General features: G+C 38.2%; 1 protein-coding gene across 1 annotated transcript; it reads right to left on the minus strand.

Annotated features, from left to right (window-relative positions):
- Nucleotides 1-103: 103 nt before the first annotated feature.
- Nucleotides 104-16,747, minus strand: LOC307129996 (multidrug resistance-associated protein 1-like). The gene is made up of 30 exons (XM_079822826.1): nucleotides 16,577-16,747; nucleotides 15,714-15,839; nucleotides 15,071-15,208; nucleotides 11,145-11,270; nucleotides 10,969-11,030; nucleotides 10,726-10,857; nucleotides 10,326-10,532; nucleotides 8,991-9,168; nucleotides 8,754-8,915; nucleotides 8,401-8,493; nucleotides 7,874-8,077; nucleotides 7,642-7,788; nucleotides 7,444-7,531; nucleotides 5,923-5,992; nucleotides 5,712-5,838; nucleotides 5,451-5,627; nucleotides 5,169-5,336; nucleotides 4,679-4,862; nucleotides 4,503-4,575; nucleotides 4,303-4,420; nucleotides 3,788-3,995; nucleotides 3,388-3,698; nucleotides 3,110-3,309; nucleotides 2,892-3,018; nucleotides 2,714-2,815; nucleotides 2,454-2,600; nucleotides 2,210-2,368; nucleotides 1,935-2,101; nucleotides 1,658-1,852; nucleotides 104-1,569 (listed from the first exon to the last, which is right to left on the minus strand). Exons 2-30 carry the CDS (start codon nucleotides 15,798-15,800, stop codon nucleotides 1,461-1,463), a joined length of 4,266 nt encoding a protein of 1,421 aa, XP_079678952.1. The 5' UTR covers nucleotides 15,801-15,839; nucleotides 16,577-16,747; the 3' UTR covers nucleotides 104-1,460.
- Between the last annotated feature and the right edge of the window lie 384 nt (nucleotides 16,748-17,131).

Consider the following 17,131-nt stretch of genomic DNA (forward strand, 5'->3'; position numbering starts at 1 on the left):
CTGTTATTTTTCAGTGATAATTTCACCAAAAACAATGGATGCACTTATTTTTCTGTATAAAAAAGGTCAAACCAGAGTGGGGGTTTTTTTCTTCAGTTTTGTTAGGGGGGATTTATTGTTTTAAAAACTAGCAGGATTTACCCTAAACCAATTTAAGGTATCTGACAAATTTTAGTAGTTCTGTAAGGACAGATTGTCGTGACGATGGCTCTGCCTGCTGAACTGTGTGCTGTGTGCTTCACTCTGTGTGCTGTAAACCATATATCTGTTGAATGTACGCTTGAGTGCGCTGTGGTATTTCATTCATCAGTACCTCCACTCCATCATTTAAGCCTTTTTGAGTTTTTTTTTCAAGGCCAATCTTTTTTTTAAAAAAGAACTGACAAAGACAGACTTTAAGTGAAAAAAAAAAAACTATGAAACCCTGTTTTGTTACATGATGTATGATTTGTATGTAAGCATAAAGGTAATTATTTGATATTTGTATACATGCACTAGTTTTAAGTGTACTTAGTTTCTTAAATCAAGCTTATATGTAAAGGGGAAATTTGAATAAATTTTTGTAAAGTCTTTTATCTCATTGTACTTTTAAGAACCTGATTTTCTTATTTTGTCATTATAAATACTACCAGCATTTATTTTAGTGAAACTATCCAAAGAATAAAAAGAGCATTTTCAAGTCTGACAGTCACACATAAAGTGTGCATGGAAATGTTATAAATATATACAAATACAGTTATCATACAGTACAAAATACATAAATACTGATTTAAAGTTTTAGAGTATGAAAAAAGTACTAGTATTAAAACAGACACATTTTGTATAAGTATGGGTGCTGCATTGTTTTTAACATGAATGGATGTTTCTCACATCATAAATAGCTTACAATAGATGCATTTTCACCTTTATGGGAATTTAGGGTTTAATGTGCTGACATGATTAATAAACTCTTCAAGTAAAATTGTGACTAGTTCTATAGCTGTCTTGTCAGGCTCTATAGTAATACACTACAAATTTCTACAAAACTTCACTTTGACAGCAATGAGAGCTGGTAAACATGGCTATGCACACTGTTTAACCGTCAAAGTGTGCGTTATTTGGATCTACTGAAGACCTCTGCAGTAAGTTAATGTTACTCAAGTCTTCATATTCTGAGATGAGAACGTTGACGACATGAGAGAATCAGTCTGTTTTTTTAGCATCTCAGACGTCAGTTAAGGAAGCACTGCTTCTGTAATACTGGCGAAAACGTGGACACCTGCTTTTATGGGCTAAACCTCTTCATCCTGAGCTTTGTGCTTCTCTTGATTGAGAAGGCAAGACATGCCCTTTAGTAAGTGCTGTGATGAAAAGTTTCAGGTAGTCTCAGAAGGTGTGTTGGTGAGATGTTCTGCACCATTATTTTCATAGTCTCTCATGAGCGAAGAATTGATTCTGTCACTAGTGGTTCTTTTGAAGAATCACACTAGCCCAGCCTCCCGGCACATTCGATAGAATTGACCACGCTGAGAGATCAGATTGGATGGAGAGTCCATCTCTGTGATGTGCCCTCTGTCCATCACAATCACCCTGTTGGGAACAGTTGAATAGGACTGAGTTAGAACATTGTCCGGAATCACAAAAGAAATGCACAATTAGAAATGCACTTTTTTTGCACCTTGTGTAGTCCATGATGGTGTTGAGGCGATGTGCAATGGTCAGAACGGTGCAGTCCTCAAACTGAGTTCGTATAGTGGACTGTATCAGATTGTCCATCTCCAGATCCACAGCTGCAGTGGCTTCATCCAAAACCAGGATCTTGGTTTTCCTGAGGAGAGCTCGAGCCAGGCAAACCAGCTGCCGCTGACCCAAACTGAAGCCCAAAATATCCAGTCAGAAACAATCAGGTATTAGTCAAATGATGAAGAGGGGGGAATCTTGTCATGAGTTTGTACCTGAGATTTTCTCCACCCTCTGAACACTCATGATTGAGTTTGTCAGGAAGGCCAGACACAAAGTTCTTGAGATGTGCGAGTTCCAGAGCTCTCCACACCTCCTCATCAGTGTAGCCATCAAAGGGATCCAGATTCATGCGCAAGGAACCTGAGAACAGCACTGGATCCTTGGGCGAAAAGGTGTGGTTGTAATTAAAGCACCCAATCTTTGAATATTATTTTTGAAATTGTGTCATTGCTATTAAGGTTTTTTTTTTTTTTTTTCTCATGTGTACCTGTGGGATGATGGTGATACGAGACCTCAGATCATGCAGTCCAATCTCTGCAATGTTTATCCCATCTATGTAGATCTTTCCTTTTGCTGCCTCAAGGATCCGAAAGATTCCGAGAGCTAAAGATGACTTTCCAGCCCCTGTTCTCCCCACAATTCCAACCTGAGTGGATTAGATGAATGGCTTAGTACGTAATAAAAAAATAAAGAGACAAAATGTGTTAATTTCCTCCAGATGTTATATTTACCTTTTCTCTGTCATTAACACTGAGGGAGATTTCTTTCAAGGCCCAGTCAAGACCCTTGCGGTACTGAAGTCCATATTCCTGGAATCCAATGGATCCTGATCTGGGCCAGTGTGATGGGAGTGGACTGTCCTCGAATGTCCATGGTGCCTGCGACAACCAAAGACAGACATAGTGACCTCAAGAATGAATGTAAAAATATACTTTGGTCACTTTGCATAAAGGAATTTTTGGGAAAAACAAAGCGTTTAAACCAACGTTACCTCCTTTGTTGTTTCCGCATATTCCTTCACTCGCTCAACAGACACAATGTTGTTTTCTACATCAGTCCATGCCCGCACAATCCAGCTCAGGATCCCAGTTACCTGAAATGTTATTTTTCTTGAGAACTTCTTATCTAATAGGCAGAAAATAACTTGGCTTTTTTTATGAGTTCCCTACCTGGAGAGAGTGGGACACAGCTAGCCCCACGATTCCAGGACTTAAAGTCGCCCTTCCCATTACAGAGAGGATAGCTGCAGCAAGGACTAGCAAGTTACCCAGAAACTCTAGATTTACTGCCAGCCACCTTTTGGAATAACATGAAAGATATTGTACAGAGTTGGATTGAAGGGCCAGGAGCAGTAAAAAAAGAATAAAAAAAAAAATCTGAATCTGACCTGGTGGCCACAAATCTCGGGAAATAGGACGTTTGATTGTGGTCCACTCGGCTGTCAGCTACAAGGATGAACCTAGGCTGTTCACCAAAGGCCCGGATCACGCTGGCTCCTTGAACTGTCTCGTTGAAATGAGTATAGATGGGTGAACGACTCACCGACTCTAGTCTACGCAACTGGCAGGACGTGGCTACGTAGAAGCTCTGAAACCACAGGAAAATAGATGTCAGATAAATAACTGCTGCTCCTTGTTATAATGCTCTCGATCTGTAGTAGCATACCTGGATAAAGGCATAGAGGAGAGTGAGTGGCAGTATGATCACTCCTGCAAAAGGAGTTGCCATCAGCACGATAATGCAAACCTCCAGAAGTTTGAACACATAGCCCAGCATCATCTTTAGACCATCAGGGATCATGCAGTCAATGGCGTCTATCTCTTTCGAGAAACGATTGAGAAGATTACCACTGGGTGTGCTCTCAAAGAACGACATGGGAGAGTGAAGTACATTGTTGAGAAGGTCCAAATGAAGATGCCGGGATGCAATTATTCCTCCTAGTGAAATAGCCACAGTTGTCCCAAAAATTGCAGTTCCTGCAATATAACATCACAGTTAATGATCACGGACAAAACAAAGCCCAAGGATACTTAGTGCAGGTTGAGAAATATAAGGGATATTTAACCTTGTGCAAAGCCGAGAGCTCCAAAAACACCAAGCTTCAGATCAGTGTTGACCTGAGTTCCATTTACAACCGGCTCATCTGCCCACAGGCTTAGCCAGTAGTTGTAGGCCAGTGAGGCAGCCTGTTGAAACGCATAGAGGAAGATGATGGGGATGATGAGGGCCAGGCCAATGGTCCTGAAGTACTCCACATACAGCTCCAGTTTCACCTGTGTGACCCGTTATGAAGAAGAATGTGTGAGGAACAGCACTCTGGATGATATAGTGCACTTTCAGGCTATATTATGGTATTCAGAACAATGAAGCTCAAAAGCCTGTAATCAGGGGTTCAAATTAAATCTCTGTGGTGACACGAGAATCTGAAACGCGTGTCGTTGACCTGTAGCTGAACTTTAAATTTGACCTTCCAATCCAATGCTTTGGCTTTTGGCTTTTGGTGTTGAGTTGCATGTGAAGGTATATTTTGATGCGTTTACCCATTGTTTGAATGTCTGTGGAAATGACTCTATTACTTACTCGGCCTGTATGGGCTTTGTCAGCCTGGGTCAGTCTCCCAATTTCCTTCTGGTCCTGCTCCTGTTCTTTATCAGATATGGGCTCCATGGTTTGTATAGTGGCACTTCCCATGTCTCCACTACATTCAACAAAATTGACAGAAAGGTAAAAATGTATTCTCTTAAACAACTGTTGCATTTGCATTTTCAAAGCTTGGTTACCTGATGAGTTGCTCCTGGGAGAGGTCAATTGAGAAGTCTGTCATGCTGAGATGAGAGACTGATTTCCTGGTCCCTAAAACAAGGTGAATCTGCATTTTTAACCATGTTAACATTGAAATAGTGTTGTAGTGTTAAGTCATTTATTAAGCTGGGCACTCAAATCTTTTTTATCTTACCTCTGTGGGTGGCACTTTCCTTGCATTCGCTAACAGAAAAAGCTTTAACGAAGTCAGCAAAAGCGTTTTGCCTGCTCAAAAGCTCAGAATAAGAGCCCATCTCTGTGATTTCCCCATCCGCCATCACCAGGATCAGGTCCGCCTGGGGCAGGAAGCTCAACCCATGGGTCACCAGAATACGAGTCTGTTTTAGCAAGCATTTGGGAGCGTCATTAAACAAGCTAGTTAGTTTATTTTAAGCCTATTATTGTCTGTTGCATGGTTGGACAAAATTCAGAATTGAAGAACATTCCCTTTTAATTCAAGAGTAAGAAGTTAAATTGTCCACATACACATAAAGTTGAATTGGAATGACAGGACGATACATTTGCTTAACTGTAATTCAAAGAAATTCAGCACAGGTTATGTCTGTCTATACTGTAAACCTTTAAAGCTTTTTCAAATTTAAATTTTACATTTTTAGATTTGAGGGTCACATATTTTATTGTACCTTATTTTTAAGAACTCCATTAGGTCCAATGACCTTTTCGAAGATGTGCTGACCCACATGGGCATCTACAGCTGACAAGGGATCATCCAACAGATAGATATCAGCCTTTTTGTAGACTGCGCGTGCCAGACTCACTCTTTGTTTCTGACCTCCTGACAGATTCAGCCCCTGTGAACATTGTAGAGTTTTACTTTGCTGGTACCCTGCATATTTGAAATTTAAAATAAATTAGATTTGTCACTTTATTCTATCATGTCTGGTTCGGACAGTCTAACAATTTACCTTCTCCCCAATCTCTGTCGAGTCTCCTCCAGGTAGGATCTCCAGGTCTGGTAGGAGAGCACAGGCCTCCACCACTTTCTGGTACCAGCTGCCTTTCCTCTCATGTCCAAACAAAATGTTGTCTTTGAGAGTGGCGTTCTGGATCCATGCTTGTTGAGGCACGTAAGCCACAGTGCCCTGAAAGAAAGTGCTTGCAAAATTATATGTGGAATATGTGAATGATTCCAATTTATTTTTAAATAATGTTCCTGAATGATTTACTGTAACTGTGACGTGGCCACTTTTCTTTTCCATCTCTCCCAACATCACAGACAGAAGAGAGGATTTTCCACTGCCCACATGACCTACCACAGCCACCAGTGAACCACGATGCACTTTGACACTGATCCTGCAGAAATGAATTGTTGCCAGATTATTGTCTTTATATGCTCAGAAATGTGGGATCTACAAATATATATTCAAAGGTACCTACCTCTTGAGACATGGTGTGCTATCTTTAGACCAGCTGAAAGTGCCGTTGTCAATAACAACACCATCGACATCTGACAAAAAGGAAATGAAGAGGTGAGCTCCTGGTGTTCCTGAATGACTTTCTTTTCTCTGCATAATATTTAAATACATTTTGAAGATTTTTTCCGTGCTCTTTTCAGTGCAGTTGCAATGAATGAGTTCTTAAGATTCAAGATACCATCATAAAAGTGTTCCATACAACTCTTGGACAATCACAGAATATTTTAAATTATTATTACTTTTTTAAATATATATATATATATATATATATATATATATATATATATATATATATATATATATATATATATATATATATATATATATATATATATATATATATATATATATATATATATATATATATATATTAAATGCTTTATGATAGACATGGACTAAAATAGTTTTCATTGAAAACCTTGTCTTGTTCAAATCAATGTCTTGTTCATGAGAGAAATAGACAAATATATATAATACAATAAATATTTTACGTCAGGGCTTTTCAAAGAATAGTCTAACCTGTTTCAGAAATGAACTGAATCTGAATTTTTATCGTGAATTTGACTGATTCGGTTTTCAAGTTGAACTGATTCTATTAGGCCTGTTTCAGAAGCTGTTTAACAGCTCACTGGTTAAGAAGATTAACCATGAATAACAACATAAATTTAGGTTTGTATTTTTATTTTATTTATTTTTTTACAAAAAAATATTTTATGTCCTAGTATATAGAATATTTCCTTTTGGATGTATGGTAGAAAGAAAGTCATGCAGGTTTGGAACGATTTCAAAGTATTTTGACAAATTTCATTTTTGGGTGAACTATCCCAATAACTATAACTATAAGTGTGCATTGTATTTGAGGCTCATAAAACTATACCACAAGTTAATTAAGGACCGGGTTTATGATAATTATTTTGCTTAATACATTTACATTATTTTTTTTAACCATCATCAGTGGGATATATTTTTGGCCTGTTGATGATATTCGGATTAAGCAGAAAGAAAGACTTCTCACAAAAACTCCTCTTTGACCTTTAATATAAAAAAATAGTTAAATTGTTTTTAACTCACAAAAATGTGGAAAAAGTAATATAAATATAATTACAGCTCCAAAGCTGAAAATCCCCTTCCAGTGACCACTGTATGAAGTCATCATGCGCATTTCAGCCACTACCAACACCCACATAGCCACACAATTTCCTTGTAGTGTTTGTTGAATTACAGCGTTTCTGACAGCCTGCACAAATGGGCCTGTCTTGTAGAAGAACTGCAAATATATTCTTCAAGGTGGGTCTATTTGGCAGATAAGTAACTCGTTATTTTTGTTTTTTGAATGTCGGGTTTTGTTATAGCTTCCTGCATTAGGATTGATTGTTTATTGCTCAACATGTATAACAATGTTGGTCATCTGAGAAGTATAAAATGTTTTATGTCAAAAGCATTTTAGGAAAGTCTGAAAACGATGACAAGCTAATGCACTCACCAGGATTGTAGGGAGCTCTCTCCACACTATCTGGTTTGAGCTCGTCTTGACTGAGAAACTTTCCAAGACGCTTGAGAGAAACCACTGCCTTAGAAACAAGAAGAAACAAAGATAACTTCTTCTTGATAATTTCCTTGAAAAAACACAAATATAAATACATAAGTGTTTGAATATTTGAATTGCATTACTGCTGCTCACCTGCATGGTAGTGCTCATTGCGAAGGGCAGTTGACTGAGAGGAGCTTTGAGAATGTTGATGAGAGCCATGGACACAAAGACCTTCTGAGCATCCAGAACATGCTTATCATCTATCAGCACATACACCCCAAACATGGCAAATGCAATCTGAAGGGTGTACAAGATTAAAATTATGCCGTTGTTAGGACTATATTAATGTTTTAAGAAACCATCCAAGAATTATGAAAAGTACCAAGAAAGTGGAGGAGTTGAAGGAGGCGATGGATATTGAGTAAAGGATCTGAGACTTCTTCAGAGCATTCAGCTCTTTTTCCCTTAGGCCAAGAACACGTTCTCTGAAAGCATTCTCCCAGGCGTAAAACTTCAGAATCTTTATTCCGCTCAAGATTTCATTCATAAGCTTAATGCGGCCGTCCATGTACTTCATCTGGACCTCCTGAGAGCAGAAAACAAAACATGTGAATTGAGAATCATGCAAGCAAAATTGTTTACAAGTCCAGAAAGAAACCAATATGGGCAAGTTTAAATTTTTGGGATATTTCAGTCAAAGGAAATAAAGACATTTCTGTTTTACAACAAGGCAAAATCCTGTGGTTTTTATGGACAGAACTGCACAGACTGTCCTCATGCTTATGTTTCAAATTATCAGTAGACATGAAATTCCTGGGAAGACACTGTGTGCCGACACAACCTCAGTCACCACAGCATGAATGTTATCATGGAAATATCATTTGACCATTGGAACAACATGGATGATACCTGGAGCTTGCTTCTCATTTTGGCAATGAACCCATTCAAAGGGAAGATGAGAATCACAGTGGCGATGCCAGCCAAGGCAGACGGGCCGAGACGCTGTTAAGGGGATGACACATTGAAATGAATGAATTTTAGGACATCTTTGTTCCTTATTTATCCCCAAAACGTTAGTAGTAGCCTACATACCAATACCGTTAGGTTCTAATATGCACCTTTTAGGCTTTGATAAGGTACAACGTTGTCTTTAAGTGTACAAGCTGTTGTACACCATTTTTTTCTGACAGTGTAACAATCCAACATATTTTATAAGAGGAATAAACATGAACATCTTTATATCTAGAAGCGTCTGTTCTCACCTGCCAGAGGAAGAAAAGACATAAGGCGATTTCAATTGGGGCCACCCACACTGCATTGAAGTACACCACGAAATCCATGAGTTTCTGGGTGTCAGCTGAAACCAAGTTCACTATCTCTCCAACTGTACATGTTCTACGGGCCGCATTGTTGATGACCAGAGACTGTGGAGACCAGAATGAATGTGAGAACCATCATATGCATCTTTGCATTTGTTAGTAAACAGTTCAAAAACCTACCTTCCTGTACACTAGGCCCATAACTGCAGTTTTAACCCTCATCCCCACCGTGAAGCAGGTATACATGTACTGATGGTTGAACAGGGACTGCAGACAAGACAACAGGAACATCAAAAAGGCAAAGAGGTAACCCTTCCACAAGGGGGCATCTTCATCCCTCACAAAGCCGAGCAGTAGGCTGAAGAACAAGAAACACATATTGTTATGATTTACTGAGAACCAAACAGTAGCACACCATTTTTGGATATACAAGTTTAATTTGGTTCTCTTTTTGTCTTTATTTAACTGCAGCGAACACAAGCCAAACCTAAAGAAACTGGGACTGAACAAATATGAGCCTTCTTGGACCTAATATAGCTGAGCTTAAACAATAACTCCAGGTACATGCATCAAAGTTTCTCAAGAGTGCACAATCACTGTAAAGGGGTGTTTTGGTGGTATTGAGGCCACAGTTCCTGTGGTTCTGGAGCAGTGAACCCACCACAGTGCTCTTGGCTTGCTATATGCCAGACGGAGTGGCTTAATTTGATGATGAACTGCCGTTTCTTTGCCTTTTCAGAGCTATAGCTCAGCCACAAACAATATGATGCTGCAAAGAGCAGACTCTCCTAAACGTCGTGGTGCATGGGACAAAATTAACAGTGTGTGGCTGTACCAAAGCAGGATGTGGGGGGCGACTGAGTGTGAACTCCGTGTTGAGTTCACACTCAATACTGAGAAAGGGCAACAAGTTCATAGACATAGTCAAGGTTCCCCTTACAAATTTCTGTTTTTGTTGCACAACACTTTTTTTTGACAGAATTATGTGCCAAAGGCCTTGCTCTATATTTACACATTGATGTGTTTATCTAAAAAAAACCTGCCCCTAAATAGTGTAGATGTTTTGGCTTTGCACACAAATAAATGAATACTGACGAAAAATATTTTTAAAAGGATATAATATGATGACATTTGACCTTAGAGCTTGTCTAGTTCAGTAAAGTTTTGTAGTAAAGCAGTCAACACAACACTCAAAAGGAGTAATTTTGAAAAAAATAAATGAATATGTTTATTCAGCAAGGATGTGTTAAATAGAATTTTAATCTATTTCAAAATAATGCTGTTCTTTTAAACTTTTTATCCATGAAGGAATCCTGTGAAGAACAATTTTTTTTATTTTAACTTGTATAACATTTTTTTTTTTTTACTGTATTTTTAATCAAATAAATGCAGTCTTAGCAGAAGAGACTTCCTTCTAAAACACTAAAACATCTTACAGACCCCAAACGTTTGTGCAGGGTATGTCTTGTACCATATAAACTGTACATGCCGTGATAGAATTACTGCCTATCTCACCTTAACACTTGTGGTATGGAGAACATGAAAGCATCTTGAATGACCAGACAGATAGTCCCAGTCAGAAAGTAGGGGCCAAAGTTTTTGGCTAGTGTACGGAGCAGACAGAAGCCTGAGCTTTGTTCTTTATGGAGTTTTCTGAACAGCTGTGTCTGCTCACTCAGTTTATAACCAAGAGCTTGTGATCCGTTCAGAGAGCTCTCTTGTCTGTGTTTGAAGGAGACAACACAACATTTGTAACCCTACTTTAGTCTCTGGAATATCATTCTGTTAGCATTGTTGCAACAAAGTAAAAACATTGCACTTTGTTAACTGAAATCACTAGTTATGAGCATGCAAATTATGAAACCGTCCTCTCGGGATGGAAAACATGCAGTTAAGGAAATCGCAGGTGTCTTACTGTTGCAGTTTGGCGCATTGCTTGGCCCACTCTTTCTCTAGATCAAAGATGATTTTTTCAGATGTATCCTCTTCTCGTAGAGACCAGAGGTCTTCAGCTTTTAAAGGTGAGCGGTAGCCCTTTACCACCAATCTGTGGAGCACAAATATGTGTGTTTCTCTATATCTCAGTGGGTTTTTATTCTCCAGACCATCACAAGAATCTCATAAGTTCGTGAAATGAGAGACAAAAAGATGACTCTACCTGCCGTACCACCAGAAAAGTAATTTTGAAAGGAAAGAAGCATCCTCAACTGGACATGGATTCTAGTGGAAAATAACAATATTTCCAGGTATTATTTTTTGACCATTTATTATATTCCCAACTATTAGTTTACTCATAATTTTTTTTAAATAAATAAAACATTGATGACACTCTACCTTTACATATACAGGTTTGAAAGTTCCTGGGCGTTTGTCAGCAAAACAACTTAGGATGAGTTGAGCCAGTTGGAGAGAGAAGAATGTAAAAAATGCCACTAATCTCATCGCATCCGCGGAGAAACCCTGTAACACACATGACTGTATATCAGTAGAATGTAGACAACAGTATGGAGAACAATACAGTCGTTACACTCATTTTAAAGCAATTGGAAGCATAATGTTTCTTTTTTTAGATAAACTAGTATAAAATGTAAAATTAACTTAGCATGAAAAATAGATAGTATTGATTTATTATTTTTTCTGTATCCCTCCCCTTTAAACTATATACAGGTGCTGGTCATATAATTAGAATATCATCAAAAAGTTGATTTATTTCACTAATTCCATTCAAAAAGTGAAACTTGTTCATTATATTCATTCATTACACACAGACTGATATATTTCAAATGTTTATTTATTTTCATTTTGATAATTATAACTGACAACTAAGGAAAATCCCAAATTCAGTATCTCAGAAAATTAGAATATTGTGAAAAGGTTCAATATTGAAGACACCTGGTGCTACACTCTAATCAGCTAATGAACTCAAAACACCTGCAAAGGCCTTTAAATGGTCTCTCAGTCTAGTTCTGTAGGCTACACAATCATGGGGAAGACTGCTGACTTGACAGTTGTCCAAAAGACGACCATTGACACCTTGCACAAGGAGGGCAAGACACAAAAGGTAATTGCAAAAGAGACTGGCGGTTCACAGAGCTCTGTGTCCAAGCACATTAATAGAGAGGCGAAGGGAAGGAAAATATGTGGTAAAAAAAGTGTACAAGCAATAGGGGTAACCGCACCCTGGAGAGGATTGTGAAACAAAACCCATTCAAAAATGTGGGGGAGATTCACAAAGAGCGGACTGCAGCTGGAGTCAGTGCTTCAAGAGCCACTACGCACAGACTTATACAAGACATGGGTTTCAGCTGTCGCATTCCTTGTGTCAAGCCACTCTTGAACAACAGACAGCGTCAGAAGCGTCTCGCCTGGGCTAAAGACTAAAAGGACTGGACTGCTGCTGAGTGGTCCAAAGTTATGTTCTCTGATGAAAGTAAATTTTGCATTTCCTTTGGAAATCAGGGTCCCTTGGGTTAATGTATTTTTGATTTCATCATAAAAATGAGACCAAACAATGAAAGCTTGTTTTATTGCACAAATTGAATTGTACGATTCAACATTGAATTATTAAATAACGCTGCATGTTTTCATTTTTGTGGAGATGACCAACCAGGCACATAAGTGATGCAAACACATTTGCCAGGGATTTCCCAAGGAATCATTCGCCACATAACCTACATGCTTCCTGTGGGACTATATCCATATTTTCTCTTCTGCCTGCCCTAGCACCAGGGCTGATCTGAGATCAACCGCCCACTTTGTCTCACCGCAGTGTGCGGAGGCGGGACTGGTGGCTGATGTGGGGAGTGTTCTTTTGGGGATGTTGCCTGCTGTTCCCCTCCCTTCCTTTCAAAGACCTCAGCTTATTATAATGACCTAAATGTTCCATCAAACTACGATTAATGACACAACAAATCTATTTATGAACACTTCTAAATCATGGTATAAAAAATACAGACCACAGAAAGATCTTTATTCCAACAGACTGAGACTCTTCATTCACGACTTCTAATAGGCTAGAAAGTTGTTGATAATAGTATTGTAACTGTTTTGTCTTTTTCTCCTGGCATCCATGCTCTCGTCATAAATGTACATCTTTTATTCAAATATTAACTTGTTAAAGATTTTGTTAGCTTATTGCGTAGTTTTGTTTGAAGTCAATATTTTTTGGTGATAACAAAATGGAACATGCCGAATTGTGCAGACATTTTTGGCCAGGCTATCATGCAAATAAATTATGAAAAAGCAATTATTTAATTAAAGATAATTTTTAAAATTATAGAGGAATAATGCTTATGTTTGTACAATTGTATTCCATTTTGTTGTTTGGGATAAAGTTTTACCACACTGCACTTGATCTTTTTGTGTGTGCAAGGTTCAAGATTTGTTAGAGAGAAAATATGCAGAGGACCGGGCTTTAGGTTCAAAACAGCAGCCATGCCAGAGCCCTGGATCTGCTGCTGAAATTTTACAGGGGCCAAAGTGTCCAGAAATGGTGTTAAATGGCCAAGCTACAAGAGAAAGTGGCAGCGCAGACCTCTATAAGAATATGTAAACACAAGCTTCATTTACTCAAATGGTCACAGTCCAAACTCTGGACACCACAATGCAGGATGCTGTGCGCTTAAACAGTTTGGAGAAACTCAAATTGGTTAGGGAACATATCCTCCCACAGTGTGGTATGACAGGACCAAGCACCAGTTGTTTTGCTGTTGCTCTTGGACCTGCTGCCCATTGGCTGAGGGCTCATTTAGGGCACAACAGATCCCACCACAAACCAAGCTTCAGTTTCTATGTAAACGTATGGGCTGTCATCACTGAGCTCTATGTGGCTTCATTGCTTTTTTTTTTGTTTACTTCCTTACAGTATTTTTACTTCCTTAGTCCATACTGTACTTAAGTAGCCTAGATTTTTTAAGTATCTGTTTGTGAGTCAGTATTTTCATTTTGGGAGACTTTTACAACAATACACTCCAAAGTATAATATCTTACTTTATACTCTACTACGTTTCATTAAAATGTCGTTTTTGAAGAAATCGAGTGCCGAGACATGATAGCAATGTCGAACTCGTAAACCGGTTATTATCGATGGCGTTTTTATTATGATGGTCCTGTTCAATCAGTTCACAAATTGCAATGAACGATTCATTCAAGAAAGTGACTGATCTTGTCTATTAGTAATGACTAACATGAGCGAAAGACCAAGAGTAAAATGATCACTTAGAGCTATAGTGTTTGGAGGATTTGACTGAATCTATAGTCTAAACATAAAAATTAAGTGAATTATGTGTGCAAAACGGACCAGGGAGGAAAGGCACGCGATAAGGACCAGCATGCTTGGGAAGGCCCTGGTGGTAGCCACATAATATAAATATTTAACAAAATATGCACATAGCCCTAAAGATTATACATTCCACAATCAATATGCATGTGAGCTACATGTATATTTCACATTCCAGTGTCAAGATGTTTATTGCTGTGTCTGTGACTAGATGCAGTGAAATAATTATGGAGTGGGAGCATCACAGCAGGCAAGAGACAGACAGACCGAGGGAGACAGTAACGGCATCCGCAGACGTATGCGGCTTCTCCTATCTGTCCGGAAAAACACCAGTGGTGATTGTGACTGCTCTCTGCACTGCCTCAGCTTCAGACAAAGAGGGCATTGAGGGAAGTGGAAAGGGAAAACCGACAGGCCTACCCAGGCATCAACGCGGAGAAGAGCACCATCTAAAAGCACTCTGTTTACGCAACACTGTGTTAGGCTCTCAGACACAACACAGATAAATTTAGAGAGTGAGATTGAGTAACATTCATTAGAAAAACCGTACAAGGGCCCGTGTTACACATACGTAAAGGGAGAACAACAAAGCCTAGACATTTTGCATTGCCAGAAATTGATGAAGGCCAGTTAAATTGACTAATTTCTAAAGCACCATTGATGGCTTTTATATTACAAACCTTTTACAAACGGGTCCAAAAGTTTGTCCAAAATGCTTCTTTTTTGTTATTATTATTATTATCACAATTATATTGGCAGCATCACTCGTAAAAATTGAATTTTTTTTAGAATCCTAAAACTTTCTGGGGTTTCTATTAGATTTCAAATTCAAGATTTTCAATGTACTATGTAATTTCAGCCCCTCTTAATACATATTGGGTGAACTCAGGTAAATTGAGATGTCAAAATATCTCTCAATTTTTACAGTTAATATATGAAAATAATAATTAACAATAGTTTGATATACTAGGGATATACAGACCTCGTCTATGATGGCTTGTATGTTGGCTCTGAGAGGCACCAGCGAGCAGACGATTGCCAGCGTCCAAAACAGGAAGAGAAAGACAGAGGACCGAAAGCCCCTCAGCCTCTCCAAGTGGATCACCAACACTGCCAGTATCTGAGGACACAGTTTATTACAGTCAGTGTGCTAGATGAGGTCAATAGAGAAATCCAAAACACTCTACAAAAATGTTTTTTGTTGATACTTGTATTGATTCTATACAGCAGAGACCATGTTTAGTCTGTGTCAGGACTTTAAAATGGACTTATCTTGTTGGGCAGATCTGGAAAGTAAAAAAAAAAAACTGTTTTTTTTTTTTTTTACAACAACCACTGTTGACACTGCTGTCTGCTGTGACCAGAGGTAAAAGAGGCTTATTTATCCTGATCCCTTCAGCAAACTTCTGCCAGACGTCTAGCCACAAAGAGATTTGTTCATTCAGGCTTAAATATAACAGATCATAAATCTTAACTATCCTCTAAAAGTTTTGTTGAAAAAAAAGAAGAAAGAATTCAAAACATACATTTGGACCCTTATATTTCTGAAATCAACATTGTGTTTCATAACAGTCATTTACGTATGGAAAGGGGAGGTTCAGGAGAATAGTAATAGTGTGATTTACCATGGTAAGGCTGCGAATTATAGGGCTTAGGAGAAAGACCATGTGACGCTCTATATCTCTGCTCCTTTCCACCAGCAGATAGACCATCTCCAGGAAACCAAAGGAAGCCAGGCAGAGACCCAAACCCTACAAGACGTGAACAAAGACACGTAAGCATTAACTGCAATGTTGTGGCATCATGCCCCCCTAAAAAATGTTTTACTTACACTATCGATAAAAAGTTTAGGGACTTTAAAAAAAAAAAAATTTGAAAGTCTCTTATGCTGCACTTATTTGATCAAAAATACAGTAAAAACAAGTAATATTGTGAAATATTATTACAATTTAAAATAACTGCTTGAATAGCCTATATTTTAAGATATAATTTAATCTGGCTGTGATGTCAAAGCTGAATTTTCTGCATCACTACTCCAGTCTTCAGTGTCACATGACTCTTCAGAAATCATTCTAATATGATGATTTTCTGCTCAAGAAACAGATCTAATTATCATCAGCTGCTTCATATTTGTGCAAAAATAATTTTTTTGGTAAATAGAACAGCATTTATTTGAAATCATTTGTAACATTATAAATGTCTTTACTTTCATTTTTGATCAAATTAATGTGTCCTTACTGAATAAAAGTTGTAATTTATTTCAAAAAAAAAAAAAAGAAATCTTACTGACCCCAAACTTTTGACTAGTCGTGTGTGCTCTTTTAGAATTTATTTACAGTACATGTCAACTGGGTCAAAGTGTATGATATATGATATGATCTGTTTTTCGTCCTGTAGAACATGCCTCTTTAATGATGTCACTTATTTCTACATTTCCATGCACATTACAATAACCTGAGAGATTTTCAGGATGACCGGTATGACTTACTGTCTTGGCACAGCAGAGGCTGGATATAGATATACGTCCATTGTCGTAGAATTTGAGGTACAAGCAGTAGAAAGGGGCACAAACCCAGAGATAGAAACAGGGGAACCACACTAGTACTGTGTGCTGGAAACACCTGGTGAGGTCTGGATGTGCTGTGTACCATGTGACATTCCAGTCCTGAAAATGCAGTGTTAAATCATTAGTCCTCTTTAACTTGTTAACTTGTTACATCAGGAGTGATTCTATAATTATTATTAACTAGGCACAGTTTACAACTTATTCACTCTCTGCACTCGTAGTGAATAAAATACAACTCATCAGATTTCTGAATGTTCATTGATGTTCCCTGGTGTTTGTTCAGTACAAATGGCTCTGTGTATTTGTGATTTATATCAGTTGTCTTGAAGTGCTGTGGTGTTTGCAACAGACAAATTGTGTGAAATTGCAGAGAGGTGAAAGGTAAAGCTCCTGTAATAAATCCTCACTGTTTTTCCGTGCTTTGAAATATCACTTTGTTTGCCAAGTGGGTTTATGATGAGTATAGCTGGATTTGTC

This window comes from Gobio gobio (genome assembly GCF_949357685.1).
Source record: "Gobio gobio genome assembly, chromosome: 1".
Classification (NCBI taxonomy): domain Eukaryota; kingdom Metazoa; phylum Chordata; class Actinopteri; order Cypriniformes; family Gobionidae; genus Gobio; species Gobio gobio.